This window comes from Hyperolius riggenbachi, chromosome 10, assembly GCF_040937935.1.
Source record: "Hyperolius riggenbachi isolate aHypRig1 chromosome 10, aHypRig1.pri, whole genome shotgun sequence".
NCBI lineage: Eukaryota > Metazoa > Chordata > Amphibia > Anura > Hyperoliidae > Hyperolius > Hyperolius riggenbachi.
Window position 1 is genome coordinate 274,244,501 of NC_090655.1, and position 25,604 is coordinate 274,270,104.

The 25,604-nt window shown below is 46.2% G+C and overlaps 1 protein-coding gene across 1 annotated transcript in view; it reads left to right on the forward strand.

Annotated features, from left to right (window-relative positions):
• LOC137537213 (zinc finger protein 91-like) overlaps positions 1-25,604 on the forward strand; it is a 96,800-nt gene that overhangs the window by 16,732 nt on the left and 54,464 nt on the right. The window contains exon 5 of the mRNA XM_068259315.1: positions 22,210-22,369. Within this exon, the coding sequence (XP_068115416.1) occupies positions 22,210-22,369 (160 nt within the window). The remainder of the gene's footprint in view (positions 1-22,209; positions 22,370-25,604) is intronic.

The window sequence follows — 25,604 nt, forward strand, 5'->3', positions numbered from 1 at the left end:
CACTTGTCATGGCCATGAGCCTCGCGTCCCTGTGGCTACAGCGGCACTTGCCGTGGCCATGAGCCTTGTGTCCCTGTGGCTACAGCAGCACTTGCCGTGGCCATGAGCCTCGTGTCCCTGCAGCTACAGCAGCACTTGCCATGGCCAATAGCCTCATGTCCCTGTGGCTAGAGCAGCACTTGTCATGGCCATGAGCCTCGCGTCCCTGTGGCTACAGCGGCACTTGCCGTGGCCATGAGCCTTGTGTCCCTGTGGCTACAGCAGCACTTGTCGTGGCCATGAGCCTCGCGTCCCTGTGGCTACAGCGGCACTTGCCGTGGCCATGAGCCTTGTGTCCCTGTGGCTACAGCAACACTGGCCGTGGCCATGAGCCTTGTGTCCCTGTGGCTACAGCAGCACTTGTCGTGGCCATGAGCCCTGCGTACCTGTGGCAGAAACCATTGAGAGGGAAGCCTCAGGATCCTATTGAGGCTTTCCTCGCTACTCTGTTGCCCCCCGTTGCTGAGCGCAACACCCCAAAAGATTAGCGAGGAGGCAATAATTGTGTAATACCGTGATATTTTCTGAGACAGTTCTCATACCATCATAGTTTACACCTTTGCAACCCTAGTTTCCATTGCAAATGTTAACAAACCATCTGCTTTACTTATTATTATTGGTATTATTGGTATTTAGTATTTATATAGTGCTGACATAGTCCACAGCACTGTACAGAATATATTGTCTTGTCACGTAACTCTCCCTCAGTGGAGCTCACAATCTAATCCCTACCATAGTCCTATGTCTATGTATGTATCGTGTAGTGTATGTATCGTAGTCTAGGGTCAATTTTAGGGGGAAGCCAATAAACTTATCTATATGTTTTTGGAATGTGTGATAAAAATGAAGTGCCCAATGGAAACCCACGCAGACACAGGGAGGACATAGAAACTCCATGCAGATAGTGCTCTCATTGAGATTTGAACCAGGGACCCAGCACTGCAAGGCGAGAGTGCTAACCACTATACCACCGTGCTACCTATGCAGTGAGACAGGATCTGCTGTCACATGCAGCCACGGCTCTCCTGAAATGTAAATAGAAGTCAAAAAGCTTTTATCTGGCTGAACAAAGAGTCCGGAAATGCGAATTTGTTTTTGTTGGGAGCCAATAATAATATACTCCAGCACCAATAATGCAGATACACCTCAGGCAGGTTATTGTTATATGTGTTACAGTCACTGCTATAGACACTCCAATGCCTCAGTGCTGCACCCCAAATGTAAATTAGGAGATGATTGGATACAGGTGTTTGGGGTGGAGGTGAGATACAGGAATTCTGGGATGGAGAGGGGGACAGGTTATTGTTATATGTGTTACAGTCACTGCTATAGACACCCCAATGCCTCAGTGCTGCACCCCAGATGTAAATTAGGAGATGATTGGATACAGGTGTTTGGACTGGAGGTGAGATACAGGAATTCCGGGGTGGAGAGGGGGACAGGTTATTGTTATATGTGTTACAATCACTGCTATAGACACCCCAATGCTTCAGTGCTGCACCCCAAATATAAATTAGGAGATGATTGGATACAGGTGTTTGGGCTGGAGGGGAGATACAGGAATTCTGGGGGGAGAGGGGGACAGGTTATTGTTATATGTGTTACAGTCACTGCTATAGACACCCCAATGCCTCAGTGCTGCACCCCAAATATAAATTAGGAGATGATTGGATACAGGTGTTTGGGCTGGAGGTGAGATACAGGAATTCTGGGGTAGAGAGTGGGACAGGTTATTGTTATATGTGTTACAATCACTGCTATAGACACCCCAATGCCTCAGTGCTGCACCCCAAATGTAAATTAGAAGGAGATGATTGGATACAGGTGTTTGGGCTGGAGGTGAGATACAGGAATTCTGGGGTAGAGAGGGGGACAGGTTATTGTTATATGTGTTACAATCACTGCTATAGACACCCCAATGCCTCAGTGCTGTACCCCAAATGTAAATTAGAAGGAGATGATTGGATACAGGTGTTTGGGCTGGAGGTGAGATACAGGAATTCTGGGGTAGAGAGGGGGACAGGTTATTGTTATATGTGTTACAATCACTGCTATAGACACCCCAATGCCTCAGTGCTGCACCCCAAATGTAAATTAGAAGGAGATGATTGGATACAGGAATTCTGGGGTGGAGAGTGGGATACAGGAATTCTGGGGTGGAGAGGGGGACAGGTTATTGTTATATGTGTTACAGTCACTGCTATAGACACCCCAATGCCTCAGTGCTGCACCCCAAATGTAAATTAGAAGATTTATAAACACTAGGATAGAAGGAATGAGGGGAGTGAAACTGACAGCCAACAATAAGTTTATGAATATATCAAAAATGCTTTATTAGTATAACAACACTCACATAAAACCCATAGATAAATAAAAATGCACAGCAGCTAGGTGGCCACCCTGCGAGCAAACCGGCGCCCTCACACACATACACCGGAACAACTCACACCACTGACACACTGACCAAAGAATCCCTGCGACCTCAAGACCTGAAGGTAGAGGCCAAAAGTTGATGTGGGAAAGGCTAATCAACAAGTCCTCAAAGTCCTCGGAGACTTAATAGCAGTAATAAACTTGTATTCATGAAGTTGTTAGTATACAGTTCCAAGGAAACGGATCTATGCCTCAGGCAGTTGTATTAGTAAGCAGCCACATCAAAGATTAGTATTGCACAAGCAGCAATGTTAGGCAGTACAAGCCAGTAAGTAGTGTTCAATGCAGGCACAGCATATATTCAAGTTTGTCTTACCTACCAGATGAGAATTACGAGTCTCAGCGGGCAGCAATACCTCCTGTGGAGACCATTCAGTGAATTAGCAGGGCAGGGATGAGGTTAGAAGATGATTGGATACAGGTGTTTGGGCTGGAGGTGAGATACAGGAATTCTGGGGTGGAGAGGGGGACAGGTTATTGTTATATGTGTTACAGTCACTGCTATAGACACCCCAATGCCTCAGTGCTGCACCCCAAATGTAAATTAGGAGATGATTGGATACAGGTGTTTGGGCTGGAGGGGAGATGCAGGAATTCTGGGGTGGAGAGGGGGACAGGTTATTGTTATATGTGTTACAGTCACTGCTATAGACACCCCAATGCCTCAGTGCTGCACCCTAAATGTAAATTAGGAGATGATTGGATACAGGTGATTGGGCTGGAGGTGAGATTCAGGAATTCTGGGGTGGAGAGGGGGACAGGTTATTGTTATATGTGTTACAATCTCTGCTATAGACACCCCAATGCCTCAGTGCTGCACCCTAAATGTAAATTAGAAGGAGATGATTGGATACAGGTGTTTGGGCTGGAGGTGAGATACAGGAATTCTGGGGTGGAGAGGGGGACAGGTTATTGTTATATGTGTTACAGTCACTGCTATAGACACCCCAATGCCTCAGTGCTGCACCCCAAATGTAAATTAGGAGATGATTGGATACAGGTGTTTGGGCTGGAGGTGAGATACGGGAATTCTGGGGTGGAGAGGGGGGCAGGCTATTGTTATATGTGTTACAGTCACTGCTATAGACACCCCAATGCCTCAGTGCTGCACCCCAAATGTAAATTAGGAGATGATTGGATACAGGTGTTTGGGCTGGAGGTGAGATACAGGAATTCTGGGGTGGAGAGGGGGACAGGTTATTGTTATATGTGTTACAATCACTGCTATAGACACCCCAATGCCTCAGTGCTGCACCCCAAATATAAATTAGGAGATGATTGGATACAGGTGTTTGGGCTGGAGGTGAGATACAGGAATTCTGGGGTGGAGAGGGGGACAGGTTATTGTTATATGTGTTACAGTCACTGCTATAGACACCCCAATGCCTCAGCGTTGTACCCCAAATGTAAATTAGGAGATGATTGGATACAGGTGTTTGGGCTGGAGGTGAGATACAGGAATTCTGGGGTGGAGAGGGGGACAGGTTATTGTTATATGTGTTACAATCACTGCTATAGACAAATGTGGGAAGCTGTTGCTGGAAATGATTCTGTGTTATGTAACAAAATAAATCCTATTAGAATGTAAATCTGATGCATCTCCAAGTATCTCTCCTGTGAGTAAAGCTGTTAATAAAGTTATTCCTCTGAATAATGTGCTGAATATCAGCTGTATATTGTTCCCACAGTGTGACGTGATTTGTTCCTCTGCATGGAATGTAAGATGTACTATTATCTGCATCAATCAGATTTTGTATAGACATTGTATGGAAGGTACAGTACATGCAAGGCATTAAAGTCAGGTGTCCTTAATAACCTCTGATGCAATATAATCTCCCATCTTGCATAATAGCATAAGTGTGGAAGCAGCAGCTGACTGTGTGCTCACAGGGGTTCCACCTAGCAGTCCTAGCAGACATACTCCAGGAGTACCACACATGTGGGATGGGGATGACAGTAGTTTGTTAAAGAGGAGCTGTCAGCCATACTATCTCAGAAAAAAACACGCACATATATAAGTAGATAAATACTTGCTCTATTTACATAACAAACGTATTGCACTGTCCAGGTTTTGATTTTAGTGATTTTTCTACAGTAAAAAAAGAGAAAATCCTTCTTAGCATTTCCTATTTTAAGTATGGCTATTTTGAAGCTAATCCTGATGTTGTTTCCTCCCTTACTCTCCTTTACCTGATTGCGTATGCATTGCCTACCCTTCACTATAGAAAGTGCACTGTCTCAGCATGAAAAATACCAGCCAATCAGAGAGGAACAGAGGTGTGGGAGAGGAAATCAGGCTGCATTAGTTAAGTCTGAGGGGAATTAGAGCAGCAAAAAAGGATAACCCAGCATGCCTTGCAACTTCCTTTTTGCGTACCAAATTTTGTGCATACCAAATTAGAGTCAGGTAAACTGGGGAATGATCATTTATCAACAAGAAAAGTAATAGTGATTTTAACTTTTGAATTGCCTGGTTAGCATCCATATTACTTGTTTACCAGATAAAAATAAGGAATTGATTTTTTATTTTATGCCTGACAGTTACACTTTAAAGTGAACCCGAAGTGGGACTCGTGGGAGTGATATGGAAACTTCCAGATTTCTTTCCTTTTAAACAATACCAGTGGCCGGGCAGATCTGCTGATCTATTTGGCTGCAGTAGTGTTTTAGCAATACCAGAGGCAAGCATGCAGCGAATCTTGTCAGATCTGACAATAATGTCAGAAATACCCTGCTGCATGCTTGTTCAGGGGTTATGGCTAAAAGTATTAGAGGCAGAGGATCAGCAGGACAGCCAGGCAACTGGTATTGCGTAAAAGGAAATAAATATGGCAGCCTCCATTTCACTGTCACTTTGGGTTCACTTTAACAATAAATACCTCCCTCCAGAACCTGGCAATGGTGGAACAGTCCAAGAAAACATGGCAGAAAGTTCCTTTTGCATCAGGCACATCTCCAGCATAGGTGGCTAAGAGAAAGGCTCATCTTCTGCCTCCTCTCAGGAGGGGAATATATCCTATGTATATCCTATGCAGGAATTGTTATTACATCAGCACATCTCCAGCATAGGTGGCTAAGAGAAGGGCTCATCCTCTGCATCCTCTCAGGAGGGGAATCTATCCTATGCAGGAATTATTACATCAGCACATCTCCAGCATAGGTGGCTAAGAGAAGGGCTCATCTTCTGTATCCTCTCAGGAGGAGAATATATCCTATGCAGGAATTATTACATCAGCACATCTCCAGCATAGGGTGGCTAAGAGAAGGGCTCATCCTCTGCATCCTCTCAGGAGGGGAATATATCCTATGCAGGAATTATTACATCAGCACATCTCCAGCATAGGTGGCTAAGAGAAGGGCTCATCTTCTGCATTCTCTCAGGAGGGGAATATATCCTATGCAGGAATTGTTACATCAGCACATCTCCAGCATAGGTGACTAAGAGAAGGGCTCATCCTCTGCATCCTCTCAGGAGAGGAATATATCCTATGCAGGAATTGTTATTACATCAGCACTTCTCCAGCACAGGTGGCTAAGAGAAGGGCTCATCCTCTGCATCCTCTCAGGAGGGGAATATATCCTATGCAGGAATTGTTATTACATCAGCACATCTCCAGCATAGGTGGCTAAGAGAAGGGCTCATCTTCTGCATCCTCTCAGGAGAGGAATATATCCTATGCAGGAATTGTTATTACATCAGCACTTCTCCAGCATAGGTGGCTAAGAGAAGGGCTCATCTTCTGCATCCTATCAGGAAGGGAATATATCCTATGCAGGAAATGTTACTACATCAGCACATCTCCAGCATAGGTGGCTAAGAGAAGGGCTCATCTTCTGCATTCTCTCAGGAGGGGAATATATCCTATGCAGGAATTATTACATCGGCACATTTCCAGCATAGGTGGCTAAGAGAAGGGCTCATCCTCTGCATCCTCTCAGGAGGGGAATATATCCTATGCAGGAATTGTTATTACATCAGCACATCTCCAGCATAGGTGACTAAGAGAAGGGCCCATTCTCTGCATCCTCTCAGGAGGGGAATATATCCTATGCAGGAATTGTTATTACATCAGCACATCTCCAGCATAGGTGACTAAGAGAAGGGCCCATTCTCTGCATCCTCTCAGGAGTGGAATATATCCTGTGCAGGAATTGTTATTACATCAGCACATCTCCAGCATAGGTGGCTAAGAGAAGGGCTCATCCTCTGCATCCTCTCAGGAGGGGAATATATCCTATGCAGGAATTGTTATTACATCAGCACTTCTCCAGCACAGGTGGCTAAGAGAAGGGCTCATCTTCTGCCTCCTCTCAGGAGAGGAATATATCCTATGCAGGAATTGTTATTACATCAGCACATCTCCAGTATAGGTGGCTAAAAGAAGGGCTCATCCTCTGCATCCTCTCAGGAGGGGAATATATCCTATGCAGGAATTATTACATCAGCACATTTCCAGCATAGGTGGCTAAGAGAAGGGCTCATCCTCTCAGGAGGGGAATATATCCTATGCAGGAATTGTTATTACATCAGCACATCTCCAGCATAGGTGGCTAAGAGAAGGGCTCATCCTCTGCATCCTCTTAGGAGGGGAATATATCCTATGCAGGAATTGTTATTACATCAGCACATCTTCAGCATAGGTGGCTAAGAGAAGGGCTCATCCTCTGCATCCTCTCAGGAGGGGAATATATCCTATGCAGGAATTGTTATTACATCAGCACATCTCCAGCATAGGTGGCTAAGAGAAGGGCTCATCTTCTGCATCCTCTCAGGAGAGGAATATATCCTATGCAGGAATTGTTATTACATCAGCACTTCTCCAGCATAGGTGGCTAAGAGAAGGGCTCATCTTCTGCATCCTATCAGGAAGGGAATATATCCTATGCAGGAAATGTTACTACATCAGCACATCTCCAGCATAGGTGGCTAAGAGAAGGGCTCATCTTCTGCATTCTCTCAGGAGGGGAATATATCCTATGCAGGAATTATTACATCGGCACATTTCCAGCATAGGTGGCTAAGAGAAGGGCTCATCCTCTGCATCCTCTCAGGAGGGGAATATATCCTATGCAGGAATTGTTATTACATCAGCACATCTCCAGCATAGGTGACTAAGAGAAGGGCCCATTCTCTGCATCCTCTCAGGAGGGGAATATATCCTATGCAGGAATTGTTATTACATCAGCACATCTCCAGCATAGGTGACTAAGAGAAGGGCCCATTCTCTGCATCCTCTCAGGAGTGGAATATATCGTGTGCAGGAATTGTTATTACATCAGCACATCTCCAGCATAGGTGGCTAAGAGAAGGGCTCATCCTCTGCATCCTCTCAGGAGGGGAATATATCCTATGCAGGAATTGTTATTACATCAGCACTTCTCCAGCACAGGTGGCTAAGAGAAGGGCTCATCTTCTGCCTCCTCTCAGGAGAGGAATATATCCTATGCAGGAATTGTTATTACATCAGCACATCTCCAGTATAGGTGGCTAAAAGAAGGGCTCATCCTCTGCATCCTCTCAGGAGGGGAATATATCCTATGCAGGAATTATTACATCAGCACATTTCCAGCATAGGTGGCTAAGAGAAGGGCTCATCCTCTCAGGAGGGGAATATATCCTATGCAGGAATTGTTATTACATCAGCACATCTCCAGCATAGGTGGCTAAGAGAAGGGCTCATCCTCTGCATCCTCTTAGGAGGGGAATATATCCTATGCAGGAATTGTTATTACATCAGCACATCTTCAGCATAGGTGGCTAAGAGAAGGGCTCATCCTCTGCATCCTCTCAGGAGGGGAATATATCCTATGCAGGAATTGTTATTACATCAGCACATCTCCAGCATAGGTGGCTAAGAGAAGGGCTCATCTTCTGCCTCCTCTCAGGAGGGTAATATATCCTATGCAGGAATTGTTATTACATCAGCACTTCTCCAGCACAGGTGGCTAAGAGAAGGGCTCATCTTCTGCATCCTCTCAGGAGGGGAATATATCCTATGCAGGAATTGTTATTACATCAGCACATCTCCAGCATAGGTGGCTGAGAGAAGGGCTCATCTTCTGCCTCCTCTCAGGAGGGTAATATATCCTATGCAGGAATTATTACATCAGCACATCTCCAGCATAGGTGGCTAAGAGAAGGGCTCATCTTCTGCATTCTCTCAGGAGGGGAATATATCCTATGCAGGAATTGTTACATCAGCACATCTCCAGCATAGGTGACTAAGAGAAGGGCTCATCCTCTGCATCCTCTCAGGAGGGGAATATATCCTATGCAGGAATTGTTATTACATCAGCACTTCTCCAGCACAGGTGGCTAAGAGAAGGGCTCATCCTCTGCATCCTCTCAGGAGGGGAATATATCCTATGCAGGAATTGTTATTACATCAGCACATCTCCAGCATAGGTGGCTAAGAGAAGGGCTCATCTTCTGCATCCTCTCAGGAGAGGAATATATCCTATGCAGGAATTGTTATTACATCAGCACTTCTCCAGCATAGGTGGCTAAGAGAAGGGCTCATCTTCTGCATCCTATCAGGAGGGGAATATATCCTATGCAGGAAATGTTACTACATCAGCACATCTCCAGCATAGGTGGCTAAGAGAAGGGCTCATCTTCTGCATTCTCTCAGGAGGGGAATATATCCTATGCAGGAATTATTACATCGGCACATTTCCAGCATAGGTGGCTAAGAGAAGGGCTCATCCTCTGCATCCTCTCAGGAGGGGAATATATCCTATGCAGGAATTGTTATTACATCAGCACATCTCCAGCATAGGTGACTAAGAGAAGGGCCCATTCTCTGCATCCTCTCAGGAGGGGAATATATCCTATGCAGGAATTGTTATTACATCAGCACATCTCCAGCATAGGTGACTAAGAGAAGGGCCCATTCTCTGCATCCTCTCAGGAGTGGAATATATCCTGTGCAGGAATTGTTATTACATCAGCACATCTCCAGCATAGGTGGCTAAGAGAAGGGCTCATCCTCTGCATCCTCTCAGGAGGGGAATATATCCTATGCAGGAATTGTTATTACATCAGCACTTCTCCAGCACAGGTGGCTAAGAGAAGGGCTCATCTTCTGCCTCCTCTCAGGAGAGGAATATATCCTATGCAGGAATTGTTATTACATCAGCACATCTCCAGTATAGGTGGCTAAAAGAAGGGCTCATCCTCTGCATCCTCTCAGGAAGGGAATATATCCTATGCAGGAATTATTACATCAGCACATTTCCAGCATAGGTGGCTAAGAGAAGGGCTCATCCTCTCAGGAGGGGAATATATCCTATGCAGGAATTGTTATTACATCAGCACATCTCCAGCATAGGTGGCTAAGAGAAGGGCTCATCCTCTGCATCCTCTTAGGAGGGGAATATATCCTATGCAGGAATTGTTATTACATCAGCACATCTTCAGCATAGGTGGCTAAGAGAAGGGCTCATCCTCTGCATCCTCTCAGGAGGGGAATATATCCTATGCAGGAATTGTTATTACATCAGCACATCTCCAGCATAGGTGGCTAAGAGAAGGGCTCATCTTCTGCCTCCTCTCAGGAGGGTAATATATCCTATGCAGGAATTGTTATTACATCAGCACTTCTCCAGCACAGGTGGCTAAGAGAAGGGCTCATCTTCTGCATCCTCTCAGGAGGGGAATATATCCTATGCAGGAATTGTTATTACATCAGCACATCTCCAGCATAGGTGGCTGAGAGAAGGGCTCATCTTCTGCCTCCTCTCAGGAGGGTAATATATCCTATGCAGGAATTATTACATCGGCACTTCTCCAGCACAGGTGGCTAAGAAAAGGGCTCATCTTCTGCATCCTCTCAGGAGAGGAATATATCCTATGCAGGAATTGTTATTACATCAGCACATCTCCAGTATAGGTGGCTAAAAGAAGGGCTCATCCTCTGCATCCTCTCAGGAGGGGAATATATCCTATGCAGGAATTATTACATCAGCACATCTCCAGTATAGGTGGCTAAAAGAAGGGCTCATCCTCTGCATCCTCTCAGGAGGGGAATATATCCTATGCAGGAATTATTACATCAGCACATTTCCAGCATAGGTGGCTAAGAGAAGGGCTCATCCTCTCAGGAGGGGAATATATCCTATGCAGGAATTGTTATTACATCAGCACATCTCCAGCATAGGTGGCTAAGAGAAGGGCTCATCCTCTGCATCCTCTTAGGAGGGGAATATATCCTATGCAGGAATTGTTATTACATCAGCACATCTTCAGCATAGGTGGCTAAGAGAAGGGCTCATCCTCTGCATCCTCTCAGGAGGGGAATATATCCTATGCAGGAATTGTTATTACATCAGCACATCTCCAGCATAGGTGGCTAAGAGAAGGGCTCATCTTCTGCCTCCTCTCAGGAGGGTAATATATCCTATGCAGGAATTGTTATTACATCAGCACTTCTCCAGCACAGGTGGCTAAGAGTAGGGCTCATCTTCTGCATCCTCTCAGGAGGGGAATATATCCTATGCAGGAATTGTTATTACATCAGCACATCTCCAGCATAGGTGGCTGAGAGAAGGGCTCATCTTCTGCCTCCTCTCAGGAGGGTAATATATCCTATGCAGGAATTATTACATCGGCACTTCTCCAGCACAGGTGGCTAAGAAAAGGGCTCATCTTCTGCATCCTCTCAGGAGAGGAATATATCCTATGCAGGAATTGTTATTACATCAGCACATCTCCAGCATGAGTGGCTAAGAGAAGGGCTCATCCTCTGCATTGTCTCAGGAGGGGAATATATCCTATGCAGGAATTGTTATTACATCAGCACTTCTCCAGCACAGGTGGCTAAGAGAAGGGCTCATCTTCTGCCTCCTCTCAGGAGGGTAATATATCCTATGCAGAAATTATTACATCGGCACTTCTCCAGCACAGGTGGCTAAGAAAAGGGCTCATCTTCTGCATCCTCTCAGGAGAGGAATATATCCTATGCAGGAATTGTTATTACATCAGCACATCTCCAGCATAAGTGGCTAAGAGAAGGGCTCATCCTCTGCATTGTCTCAGGAGGGGAATATATCCTATGCAGGAATTGTTATTACATCAGCACTTCTCCAGCACAGGTGGCTAAGAGAAGGGCTCATCTTCTGCATCCTCTCAGGAGTGGATTATATCCTATGCAGGAATTGTTATTGCATCAGCACATCTCCAGCATAGGTGGCTAAGAGAAGGGCTCATCTTCTGCATTCTCTCAGGAGGGGAATATATCCTATGCAGGAATTATTACATCAGCATATCTCCAGCATAGGTGGCTAAGAGAAGGGCTCATCTTCTGCTTTCTTTTAGGTGGGGAATATATCCTATGCAGGAATTGTTATTACATCAGCACATCTCCAGCATAGGTGGCTAAGAAAAGGGCTCATCCTCTGCATCCTCTCAGGAGGGGAATATATCCTATGCAGGAATTATTACATCAGCACATCTCCAGCATAGGTGGCTAAGAGAAGGGCTCATCCTCTGCATCCTCTCAGGAGGGGAATATATCATATGCAGGAATTGTTATTACATCAGCACATCTCCAGCATAGGTAGCTAAGAGAAGGGTTCATCTTCTGAATCCTCAGGAGGGGAATATATCCTATGCAAGAATAGTTATTACATCAGCACATCTCCAGCATAGGTGGCTAAGAGAAGGGCTCATCTTCTGCCTCCTCTCAGGAGGGTAATATATCCTATGCAGGAATTATTACATCGGCACATCTCCAGCATAGGTGGCTAAGAGAAGGGCTCAGCCTCTGCATCCTCTCAGGAGGGGAATATATCCTATGCAGGAATTGTTATTACATCAGCACATCTCCAGTATAGGTGGCTAAGAGAATGGCTCATCTTCTGCATCCTCTCAGGAGGGGAATATATCCTAAGCAGGAATTATTACATCACATCTCCAGCATAGGTGGCTAAGAGAAGGGCTCATCCTCTGCATCCTCTCAGGAGGGGAATATATCCTATGCAGGAATTGTTATTACATCAGCACATCTCCAGCATAGGTGACTGAGAGAAGGGCTCATCCTCTGCATCCTCTCAGGAGGGGAATATATCCTATGCAGGAATTATTACATCAGCACATCTCCAGCATAGGTGGCTAAGAGAATGGCTCATCTTCTGCATCCTCTCAGGAGGGTAATATATCCTATGCAGGAATTATTACATCAGCACATCTCCAGCATAGGTGACTAAGAGAAGGGCCCATTCTCTGCATCCTCTCAGGAGGGGAATATATCCTGTGCAGGAATTGTTATTACATCAGCACATCTCCAGCATAGGTGACTAAGAGAAGGGCTCATCCTCTGCATCCTCTCAGGAGAGGAATATATCCTATGCAGGAATTGTTATTACATCAGCACTTCTCCAGCACAGGTGGCTAAGAGAAGGGCTCATCTTCTGCATCCTCTCAGGAGGGGAATATATCCTATGCAGGAATTGTTATTACATCAGCACATCTCCAGCATAGGTGGCTGAGAGAAGGGCTCATCTTCTGCCTCCTCTCAGGAGGGTAATATATCCTATGCAGGAATTATTACATCGGCACTTCTCCAGCACAGGTGGCTAAGAAAAGGGCTCATCTTCTGCATCCTCTCAGGAGAGGAATATATCCTATGCAGGAATTGTTATTACATCAGCACATCTCCAGCATGAGTGGCTAAGAGAAGGGCTCATCCTCTGCATTGTCTCAGGAGGGGAATATATCCTATGCAGGAATTGTTATTACATCAGCACTTCTCCAGCACAGGTGGCTAAGAGAAGGGCTCATCTTCTGCCTCCTCTCAGGAGGGTAATATATCCTATGCAGAAATTATTACATCGGCACTTCTCCAGCACAGGTGGCTAAAAAAAGGGCTCATCTTCTGCATCCTCTCAGGAGAGGAATATATCCTATGCAGGAATTGTTATTACATCAGCACATCTCCAGCATAAGTGGCTAAGAGAAGGGCTCATCCTCTGCATTGTCTCAGGAGGGGAATATATCCTATGCAGGAATTGTTATTACATCAGCACTTCTCCAGCACAGGTGGCTAAGAGAAGGGCTCATCTTCTGCATCCTCTCAGGAGTGGATTATATTCTATGCAGGAATTGTTATTACATCAGCACATCTCCAGCATAGGTGGCTAAGAGAAGAGCTCATCTTCTGCATTCTCTCAGGAGGGGAATATATCCTATGCAGGAATTATTACATCAGCATATCTCCAGCATAGGTGGCTAAGAGAAGGGCTCATCTTCTGCTTTCTTTTAGGTGGGGAATATATCCTATGCAGGAATTGTTATTACATCAGCACATCTCCAGCATAGGTGGCTAAGAGAAGGGCTCATCCTCTGCATCCTCTCAGGAGGGGAATATATCATATGCAGGAATTGTTATTACATCAGCACATCTCCAGCATAGGTAGCTAAGAGAAGGGTTCATCTTCTGAATCCTCAGGAGGGGAATATATCCTATGCAAGAATAGTTATTACATCAGCACATCTCCAGCATAGGTGGCTAAGAGAAGGGCTCATCTTCTGCCTCCTCTCAGGAGGGTAATATATCCTATGCAGGAATTATTACATCGGCACATCTCCAGCATAGGTGGCTAAGAGAAGGGCTCAGCCTCTGCATCCTCTCAGGAGGGGAATATATCCCATGCAGGAATTGTTATTACATCAGCACATCTCCAGTATAGGTAGCTAAGAGAAGGGTTCATCTTCTGAATCCTCAGGAGGGGAATATATCCTATGCAAGAATAGTTATTACATCAGCACATCTCCAGCATAGGTGGCTAAGAGAAGGGCTCATCTTCTGCCTCCTCTCAGGAGGGTAATATATCCTATGCAGGAATTATTACATCGGCACATCTCCAGCATAGGTGGCTAAGAGAAGGGCTCAGCCTCTGCATCCTCTCAGGAGGGGAATATATCCTATGCAGGAATTGTTATTACATCAGCACATCTCCAGTATAGGTGGCTAAGAGAATGGCTCATCTTCTGCATCCTCTCAGGAGGGGAATATATCCTAAGCAGGAATTATTACATCACATCTCCAGCATAGGTGGCTAAGAGAAGGGCTCATCCTCTGCATCCTCTCAGGAGGGGAATATATCCTATGCAGGAATTGTTATTACATCAGCACATCTCCAGCATAGGTGACTGAGAGAAGGGCTCATCCTCTGCATCCTCTCAGGAGGGGAATATATCCTATGCAGGAATTATTACATCAGCACATCTCCAGCATAGGTGGCTAAGAGAATGGCTCATCTTCTGCATCCTCTCAGGAGGGTAATATATCCTATGCAGGAATTATTACATCAGCACATCTCCAGCATAGGTGACTAAGAGAAGGGCCCATTCTCTGCATCCTCTCAGGAGGGGAATATATCCTGTGCAGGAATTGTTATTACATCAGCACATCTCCAGCATAGGTGACTAAGAGAAGGGCTCATCCTCTGCATCCTCTCAGGAGAGGAATATATCCTATGCAGGAATTGTTATTACATCAGCACTTCTCCAGCACAGGTGGCTAAGAGAAGGGCTCATCTTCTGCATCCTCTCAGGAGGGGAATATATCCTATGCAGGAATTGTTATTACATCAGCACATCTCCAGCATAGGTGGCTGAGAGAAGGGCTCATCTTCTGCCTCCTCTCAGGAGGGTAATATATCCTATGCAGGAATTATTACATCGGCACTTCTCCAGCACAGGTGGCTAAGAAAAGGGCTCATCTTCTGCATCCTCTCAGGAGAGGAATATATCCTATGCAGGAATTGTTATTACATCAGCACATCTCCAGCATGAGTGGCTAAGAGAAGGGCTCATCCTCTGCATTGTCTCAGGAGGGGAATATATCCTATGCAGGAATTGTTATTACATCAGCACTTCTCCAGCACAGGTGGCTAAGAGAAGGGCTCATCTTCTGCCTCCTCTCAGGAGGGTAATATATCCTATGCAGAAATTATTACATCGGCACTTCTCCAGCACAGGTGGCTAAAAAAAGGGCTCATCTTCTGCATCCTCTCAGGAGAGGAATATATCCTATGCAGGAATTGTTATTACATCAGCACATCTCCAGCATAAGTGGCTAAGAGAAGGGCTCATCCTCTGCATTGTCTCAGGAGGGGAATATATCCTATGCAGGAATTGTTATTACATCAGCACTTCTCCAGCACAGGTGGCTAAGAGAAGGGCTCATCTTCTGCATCCTCTCAGGAGTGGATTATATTCTATGCAGGAATTGTTATTACATCAGCACATCTCCAGCATAGGTGGCTAAGAGAAGAGCTCATCTTCTGCATTCTCTCAGGAGGGGAATATATCCTATGCAGGAATTATTACATCAGCATATCTCCAGCATAGGTGGCTAAGAGAAGGGCTCATCTTCTGCTTTCTTTTAGGTGGGGAATATATCCTATGCAGGAATTGTTATTACATCAGCACATCTCCAGCATAGGTGGCTAAGAGAAGGGCTCATCCTCTGCATCCTCTCAGGAGGGGAATATATCATATGCAGGAATTGTTATTACATCAGCACATCTCCAGCATAGGTAGCTAAGAGAAGGGTTCATCTTCTGAATCCTCAGGAGGGGAATATATCCTATGCAAGAATAGTTATTACATCAGCACATCTCCAGCATAGGTGGCTAAGAGAAGGGCTCATCTTCTGCCTCCTCTCAGGAGGGTAATATATCCTATGCAGGAATTATTACATCGGCACATCTCCAGCATAGGTGGCTAAGAGAAGGGCTCAGCCTCTGCATCCTCTCAGGAGGGGAATATATCCCATGCAGGAATTGTTATTACATCAGCACATCTCCAGTATAGGTGGCTAAGAGAATGGCTCATCTTCTGCATCCTCTCAGGAGGGGAATATATCCTAAGCAGGAATTATTACATCACATCTCCAGCATAGGTGGCTAAGAGAAGGGCTCATCCTCTGCATCCTCTCAGGAGGGGAATATATCCTATGCAGGAATTGTTATTACATCAGCACATCTCCAGCATAGGTGACTAAGAGAAGGGCTCATCCTCTGCATCCTCTCAGGAGGGGAATATATCCTATGCAGGAATTATTACATCAGCACATCTCCAGCATAGGTGGCTAAGAGAATGGCTCATCTTCTGCATCCTCTCAGGAGGATAATTAATCCTATGCAGGAATTATTACATCAGCACATCTCCAGCATAGGTGACTAAGAGAAGGGCCCATTCTCTGCATCCTCCCAGGAGGGGAATATATCCTGTGCAGTAATTGTTATTACATCAGCACATCTCCAGCATAGGTGGCTAAGAGAAGGGCTCATCCTCTGCATCCTCTCAGGAGGGGAATATATCCTATGCAGGAATTGTTATTACATCAGCACATCTCCAGCATAGGTAGGTAAGAGAAGGGCTCATCTTCTGCATCCTCTCAGGAGGGGAATATATCCTATGCAGGAATTATTACATCAGCACATCTCCAGCATAGGTGGCTAAGAGAAGGGCTCATCCTCTCAGGAGGGGAATATATCCTATGCAGGAATTATTACATCAGCACATCTCCAGCATAGGTGGCTAAGAGAAGAGCTAATCCTCTGCATCCTCTCAGGATGGGAATATATCCTATGCAGGAATTGTTTTTACATCAGCACATCTCCAGCATAGGTGGCTAAGAGAAGGGCTCATCCTCTGCCTCCTCTCAGGAGGGGAATATATCCTATGCAGGAATTATTACATCAGCACATCTCCAGCATAGGTGGCTAAGAAAAGGGCTCATCCTCTCAGGAGGGGAATATATCCTATGCAGGAATTATTACATCAGCACATCTCCAGCATAGGTGGCTAAGAGAAGAGCTAATCCTCTGCATCCTCTCAGGAGGGGAATATATCCTATGCAGGAATTGTTTTTACATCAGCACATCTCCAGCATAGGTGGCTAAGAGAAGGGCTCATCCTCTGCCTCCTCTCAGGAGGGGAATATATCCTATGCAGGAATTGTTATTACATCAGCACATCTCCAGCATAGGGTGGCTAAGAGAAGGGCTCATCCTCTGCCTCCTCTCAGGAGGGGAATATATCCTATGCAGGAATTGTTATTACATCAGCACATCTCCAGCATAGGGTGGCTAAGAGAAGGGCTCATCCTTTGCCTCCTCTCAGGAGGGGAATATATACTATGCAGGAATTGTTATTACATCAGCACATCTCCAGCATAGGTGGCTAAGAGAAGGGCTCATCCTCTGCATCCTCTCAGGAGGGGAATATATCCTATGCAGGAATTGTTATTACATCAGCACATCTCCAGCATAGGGTGGCTAAGAGAAGGGCTCATCCTTTGCCTCCTCTCAGGAGGGGAATATATACTATGCAGGAATTGTTATTACATCAGCACATCTCCAGCATAGGGTGGCTAAGAGAAGGGCTCATCCTCTGCATCCTCTCAGGAGGAGAATATATGCTATGCAGGAATTGTTATTGAATTAGCTGTTCTTTAGCTGAAAGTTGTCAAGAACTTCTTCCTAATCTTTGTTGTCAATGTCATTCATGTCCTGCTGCCACTTAAGTTTGCAGTTGGTTATAAAACATGCAGTCGCAAGCTGTTATTTGGAAGTAAATTGCAGGTTTATCAAGCCAGCTGTGAAGAAAAGTGAGTTTTACCTGGCGACACTCCAAGTTGGAAATCACATGAGGAATTGGAGAAGCAAATGCATCTGAACATAGCGGAAAAACATCTGGTTATTTACATTATAAGTGTTTTTGAGGAAATTAAAGGTCATCAATTTATTGTCATTCTCTACATGTGTTACAAGAAATGTACATAACATAAATACAGAGAAAGTGTAGACAAAGCAGGAATGTCAATAGAAGAACACCTGTGTGTCCCTAGCAGAGATTATGGGTGCTAGTGTGTGTTGCTTGGACTAGAGTTCAGGAGAAGGACGGCCTGGGGGAAGAAGAGGTTCCTGTCCTTGGTGGTTCTGGATCTGAAGCGACGGCATGAGGGGAGGTGGTTGAAGTAGTGCCTACTGGGATGGGAGGGGTCGTTCAAAATCTTTTTTGCCCTTGACTTCAGTCTGAAGACATGTAGGAGGTCCAGCGATGGCAGGGGTCACCGATGGATCCTTTCTGCAAAGTTGATGACTCTTTGAGGTTTAGGCCTATCGCTTGCGGTTGCACCCAACAATGGAGGAACAGAGGATAGACTCAATGGTGGCAGTATAGAAGCTGATCAACAGATTCCAAACTTGTCAGATCTGACATTAATGTCAGAAACACCTGATCTGCTGCATGCTGGTTTGGGGGTCTATGGCTAAAAGTATTAGAGGCAGAGGATCTGCAGGGCTGCCAGGAAACTGGTATTGCTTAACCACTTGAGGACAGTGTTAAAGCCCCCTTAAAGACCTGGCCATTTTTCATTAAATTGGCCACTGCAGCTTTAAGGCCAAGCTGCAGGACTAGAGATGTAGCGAACGGTTCGCCGGCGAACGGTTCCAGGCGAACTTTGGGGGTTCGCGTTCGCCTGGACTAAGCGAACTTTTGCGGAAGTTCGATTCGCCCCATAATGCACTATGAGGGTCAACTTTGACCCTCTGCATCACAGTCAGCAGGCACATTGTAGCCATTCAGGCTTCACTAAGCCCTGGAGCCCCACCCCCCCTTATATACGGCAGGTTTGCCGGCCATTACACCCACTCGTGTGCCTGCTAGAGACAGACTAGTGACAGCTGCTGCAGACTTGTTCTCCTAGGGAAAGATTAGTTAGGCTCTTGGCTTGCTCCTGGCTGATTGTTATTGCTAAAATAGCACCCCTCAACAGCTCTTTTGAGAGCTCTAATGTTTTCCTGATGTGTTTTTTTTTTGTGTGTGTGTTGCTCACTGAATTATACAGCCCTATCTGTTGCAGCTGGACCTTGGTAATTGTTATTACTGTGCCAGCCAGACCCTTCCTAACTATCTATGCTGGGACACCTATCTATGCCTACCTAACTACTGGGGCACCTATTTAACTATACGGGGACACCTACCTACCTACCTATACTAGGGGACCTACCTATGCCTACCTACCTATACTGGGTCTCCTACCTATGCCTTGCTAACTACTGGGTCTCCTACCTATGTCTAGCTAACTACTGAGGCACCTACCTATGCCTACCTACCTATACTGGGACTTCTACCTATGCCTACCTACCTATACTGGGACTCCTACCTATGCCTATCTAACTACTGGGACACCTACCTATGCCTAGCTAACTACTGGGACACCTACCTATGCCTACCTACCTATACTGGGTCTCCTACCTATGCCTAGCTAACTACTGGGACACCTACCTATGCCTACCTACCTATACTGGGTCTCCTACCTATGCCTAGCTAACTACTGGGACACCTACCTATGCCTAGCTAACTACTGGTACACCTACCTATGCCTACCTACCTATACTGGGTCTCCTACCTATGCCTAGCTAACTACTGGGACACCTACCTATGCCTACCTACCTATACTGGGTCTCCTACCTATGCCTAGCTAACTACTGGGAGACCTACCTATGCCTACCTACCTATACTGGGACTCCTACCTATGCCTACCTACCTATACTGGGACTCCTACCTACGCCTAGCTAACTACTGGGACACCTACCTATACCTACCTACATACAAGAAGATAATAAGGTTGTTACTTCATTGTGGACAGACCAAGTTTGATCAGCTGGACAGTCACTGTTGTTCTATCATTGAGCTACCACAGCCCGGCGACCATATGGGCTTGAAAACTGCCATGGCCTACACTCTCGCCATGGTGCGCACCAGTCCAGCATGGCCGTCACTACGCAAACAGCTGTTTGCGGTGCGTTACACAGTGAGTTTGGTGTGTCAGTGTGAAGCAGAATTCTAATTACACTCCCTGATTGATGTATACACATGCAAGATGTTTTTAAGCACTTTAGGCCTGCAATTTAGCATTCAATGTCATTTCTGCCCTTAAAACGCTGCTTTGCGTCACATCCAGATTTTCCCTGGGTCTTTGGGCATGTATCCCACTCCGCCATGCCCCCCTCCAGGTGTTAGACCCCTTGAAACATATTTTCCATCACTTTTGTGGCCAGCATAATTTTTTCTATTTTTCAAAGTTCGCATCCCCATTGAAGTCTATTGCAGTTCGCAAGCTTTTCGGCGAACCGAACCTTCCGCGAAGGTTCGCGAACCGAAAATCGGAGGTTCGCGACATCTCTATGCAGGACCACACGACACTGCACACAAGTTGTCCCCCCTCCTTTTCTCCCCACCAACAGAGCTCTCTGTTGGTGGGGTCTGATCGGCCCCCAGATGTTTGTTTGTTTGTTTATTTTGTGCGTTTGTGTGTGCTTTTTTTTATAAAATTTTTTTTATATATATATTGTAAACCCCCCTCCCTCCTCCCGCCAGCCAATCCCCGTGATCAGCTATCATAGGCTTCAGCCTATGACAGCCGATCACCTCTGTGCCTCAGGAGTGGACAGCTGTATCACATGGCTGTCCCCAGTACAGCGCCCATGTAGATCGCAGCGCTGTACGGGTAGTTAGATGGCGGTTTCGTGGCGACTGCCGCTCGGAGACTGAAGGCGGAGCTCAGCTCCGCCCACCAAGCAGGAGATGTGCGTAGCCTGCGCACAATCTCCTGCAAAACAGAGCCCCAGGAATTTACGCCGATCGGGACGCGGTCGGCTAATAGTTAAAGAGAATCTGTACTGTCCGATTTGTACTATAAAAAACATACCAATCGAGTCACTGTGATCTCCTGGATCCCTCTTTGCCGTTTCTGCCGCTGCCCACCGCGATCCTGGCTTTTAATTGCCAGTTTTAGGCAGTGTTTAAAAACAAAAAACATGGCTGCTAACGAGGAAGTTATGTATGTGTATATATACAGATATATACATGTACACACACACATACACTAATAACATACACATACACTAATATGTGTGTATGTATGTGTATGTGTGTCTGTCTATCTACAGTATATACTGTATCTATATATATCTATATATATCTATATATATCTATATATATCTATATATATATATATATATATATATATATATATGTATATATGTATGTATGTCATGTTACAGTATACTACAGGTTTTTTTACATAGTAAATAATCTGCACTCCGGTCTGGGATTAGTCACAGTTTCTCAGCATGTGACAGGCAGCAGCTCCCTCCCCCCTCGGCCTCACAACACAGACAAGCTTAAACTGAGAGCTGGGAGGACAGAGCCTGCAGGGGGCGTGCATAACTATCCTATCACAGCAGAGGCAGCCCATAACTCCCTGTGTCAACAAAGCTTGAAAAAGGAACGATTAGATACAGAGACAGTGCAACTAGGAAAGGCTGCTGTAAGCCAGAGCACATTAGAACAGGTATGGGAACTTATAGAATAGAAGAAATAAGACTGAACATTTTGTTACAGAGTCTCTTTAAAAGGAAATAAATATGGCAGCCTCTGTATCTCCCTCACTTCAGTTGTCCTTTCAGGTTCGCTTTAGGAAATGTTTCTATTAAGTGCATTTCTGACAACTGACCACTAGATGGCAGCAGAAGATGATCTATAATTACATTTGTGCTACTATCGTATTTTGTAGCCTTATTTTCACCACATACTGCGAATGTGTTCTGAATATTTCTCTACAGAGGTATAAACTCCTATACATCTGCTAACTGCCCACACTACATGACTCTACATAGTAAGGGCAGATAGTACTATGCATGCATTCCTATTGCCAGTCTCCAAAATGGCGACCCTAGCCTCACATATGCATGTATTGATGTCATGATGCCACTGCCCAATGGCTGCCATTACCTAGAAGTTCCCGAGAGTATCTGTACTGTACACAGAGCCATGGCAGATGCAGAGGTGCCCAATCGTGAGATTCCATTGTTACAGGTGAGCCTGATTCATTTATCACCCGCACCCCAGCAGCTTCTACTCCTGATGGGCATTATAGCTCACCTGAAGTGACAGCAATATGGAGGCTGCAGGCAGAAATCTACCTCACAGGAGCCTATATAATAGGCACAAATGTTCTGGCACCTTAGACCTTGCCCTACATGGACCTACAACCTCCCAGCAAACTCCACCATGACTGTGCTGGCTGGCCCAGCTGTCACTTGTCCCTTACTTCCCCTGCCCGTCATAGGTAGCTACAGTTGTCCCTTAGTATTAGATAGCCAGAAATACCCTCAGTATTAAAGGACAACTGAAGTGAGAGGAATGTGGAGGCTGCCATATTTATTTTCAAACAATGCACATTACCTGGCAGCCCCCATATTCTTTTCCCTTCAGTTGTCCTTTAATTTCTAAATGACCGTATTACGCAGATGGGCATGAATGCGGTGGCAGCCCCAGGACCACCTACTGCCAATTGGCTCCAAGTCCTGGGGCGGGGATCACTCGTACGGAAGCGCGCATCTCCGCTTTAAACAGTCTCCCAGCCACTAGGAGCGAAACCGCCGGGCATTTACTGTGTAAAGCAGTGCGATCCATGGCAGCGCTGCACTGGGGGCAGCTGTGTCACGCGACTGCCCCCCCTGAGAGTGTCAGGTACGATCCGCTGTCATAGGCTGATGCCTATGACAGCTGATCGCTGTAATTGGCTGGGGAGAGAGGGAGGGGCGGGTAGGATCAAAGAAAAAAAAAAACTATTATTTATTTAACCTCCTCAGCGATAATCCCGAGCTGAGCTCAGGGTATGTCGCGCAGGAGGATTTCTCAGGCACTGGTGGGCCAATTTGCATAATTTTTTTTTTGTTACACGCAGCTAGCACTTTGCTAGCTACGTGTAACTTCCGATCGCCGCCGATCCGCCGCTACCCGCCGTGCCGTGCAGCCCCCCCCCCAGACCCCTTGCGCAGCCTGGCCAATCAGTGCCAGGCAGCGCTGAGGGGTGGATCGGGACTCCCTCTGACGTCACGACGCCATGGCGACGGGGGAAGCCAAGCAGGAGATCCCGTTCTGATAGGAATCTCCTGCTTGCGCTGATCGCCGGGGGCGATCGGAGGGGGTGGGGGGATGCCGCTGCACAGCGGCTATCATGTAGCTAGCGCTAGGCTAGCTACATGATTTAAAAAAAAAAAAATTAAAAAGTGCTGCGCCCCCTCCTGGGCGATGTAATTGTATCTCCCAGAGGGTTAATCAAAAATTTAATTAAAAAAAACAGACATCCTGGGAGCCATCACAGCCCACCAACAAAAAGGTCTGTTGGTTTCCAGAAAAGGGGTGGATAACTTGTGTGCTGAGTTGTACGGCCCTGCAGCGAGCTCCTAAAGTTGCAGTGGCCTATTTAGTAAAAAATAGCCTGATCACTAGGAGGGTGTAAGCCCGTGGTCCTCAAGTGGTTAAGTAGCTAGCAAGTATTAGGTAGCTGGAGGAACCTCAGGATTATGGAGCTAGAGGTGCCCCAAGTATTAGGTAGCTAGAGGAACCTCGGTATTATGGAGCTAGAGGTGCCCCAAGTATTAGGTAGCTGGAGGAACCTCAGGATTATGGAGCTAGAGGTGCCCCAAGTATTAGGTAGCTGGAGGAAGCTCAGGATTATGGAGCTAGAGGTGCCCCAAGTATTAGGTAGCTGGAGGAACCTCAGTATTATGGAGCTAGAGGTGCCCCAAGTATTAGTTAGCTGGAGGAAGCTCAGGATTATGGAGCTAGAGGTGCCCCAAGTATTAGGTAGCTGGAGGAACCTCAGTATTATGGAGCTAGAGGTGCCCCAATTTAGGTAGCTGGAGGAACCTCAGGATTATGGAGCTAGAGGTGCCCCAAGTATTAGGTAGCTGGAGGAACCTCAGGATTATGGAGCTAGAGGTGCCCCAAGTATTAGGTAGCTGGAGGAACCTCAGTATTATGGAGCTAGAGGTGCCCCAAGTATTAGGTAGCTGGAGGAAGCTCAGGATTATGGAGCTAGAGGTGCCTCAAGTATTCGTTAGCTGGAGGAAGCTCAGGATTATGGAGCTAGAGGTGCCCCAAGTATTAGGTAGCTGGAGGAACCTCAGGATTATGGAGCTAGAGGTGCCCCAAGTATTAGGTAGCTGGAGGAACCTCGGGATTATGGAGCTAGAGGTGCCTCAAGTATTAGTTAGCTGCAGGAAGCTCAGGATTATGGAGCTAGAGGTGCCCCAAGTATTAGGTAGCTGGAGGAACCTCAGGATTATGGAGCTAGAGGTGCCCCAAGTATTAGGTAGCTAGAGGAACCTCGGTATTATGGAGCTAGAGGTGCCCCAAGTATTAGGTAGCTGGAGGAACCTCAGGATTATGGAGCTAGAGGTGCCCCAAGTATTAGGTAGCTGGAGGAAGCTCAGGATTATGGAGCTAGAGGTGCCCCAAGTATTAGGTAGCTGGAGGAACCTCAGTATTATGGAGCTAGAGGTGCCCCAAGTATTAGTTAGCTGGAGGAAGCTCAGGATTATGGAGCTAGAGGTGCCCCAAGTATTAGGTAGCTGGAGGAACCTCAGTATTATGGAGCTAGAGGTGCCCCAATTTAGGTAGCTGGAGGAACCTCAGGATTATGGAGCTAGAGGTGCCCCAAGTATTAGGTAGCTGGAGGAACCTCAGGATTATGGAGCTAGAGGTGCCCCAAGTATTAGGTAGCTGGAGGAACCTCAGTATTATGGAGCTAGAGGTGCCCCAAGTATTAGGTAGCTGGAGGAAGCTCAGGATTATGGAGCTAGAGGTGCCTCAAGTATTCGTTAGCTGGAGGAAGCTCAGGATTATGGAGCTAGAGGTGCCCCAAGTATTAGGTAGCTGGGGGAACCTCAGGATTATGGAGCTAGAGGTGCCCCAAGTATTCGGTAGCTGGAGGAACCTCAGGATTATGGAGCTAGAGGTGCCCCAACTTAGGTAGCTGGAGGAACCTCAGGATTATTGAGCTAGAGGTGCCCCAAGTATTAGGTAGCTGGAGGAACCTCAGGATTATGGAGCTAGAGGTGCCTCAAGTATTAGTTAGCTGGAGGAAGCTCAGGACTATGGAGCTAGATGTGCCCCAAGTATTAGGTAGCTGGAGGAACCTCAGTATTATGGAGCTAGAGGTGCCCCAAGTATTAGGTAGCTGGAGGAACCTTAGTATTATGGAGCTAGAGGTGCCCCAAGTATTAGGTAGCTAGAGGAACCTCGGTATTATGGAGCTAGA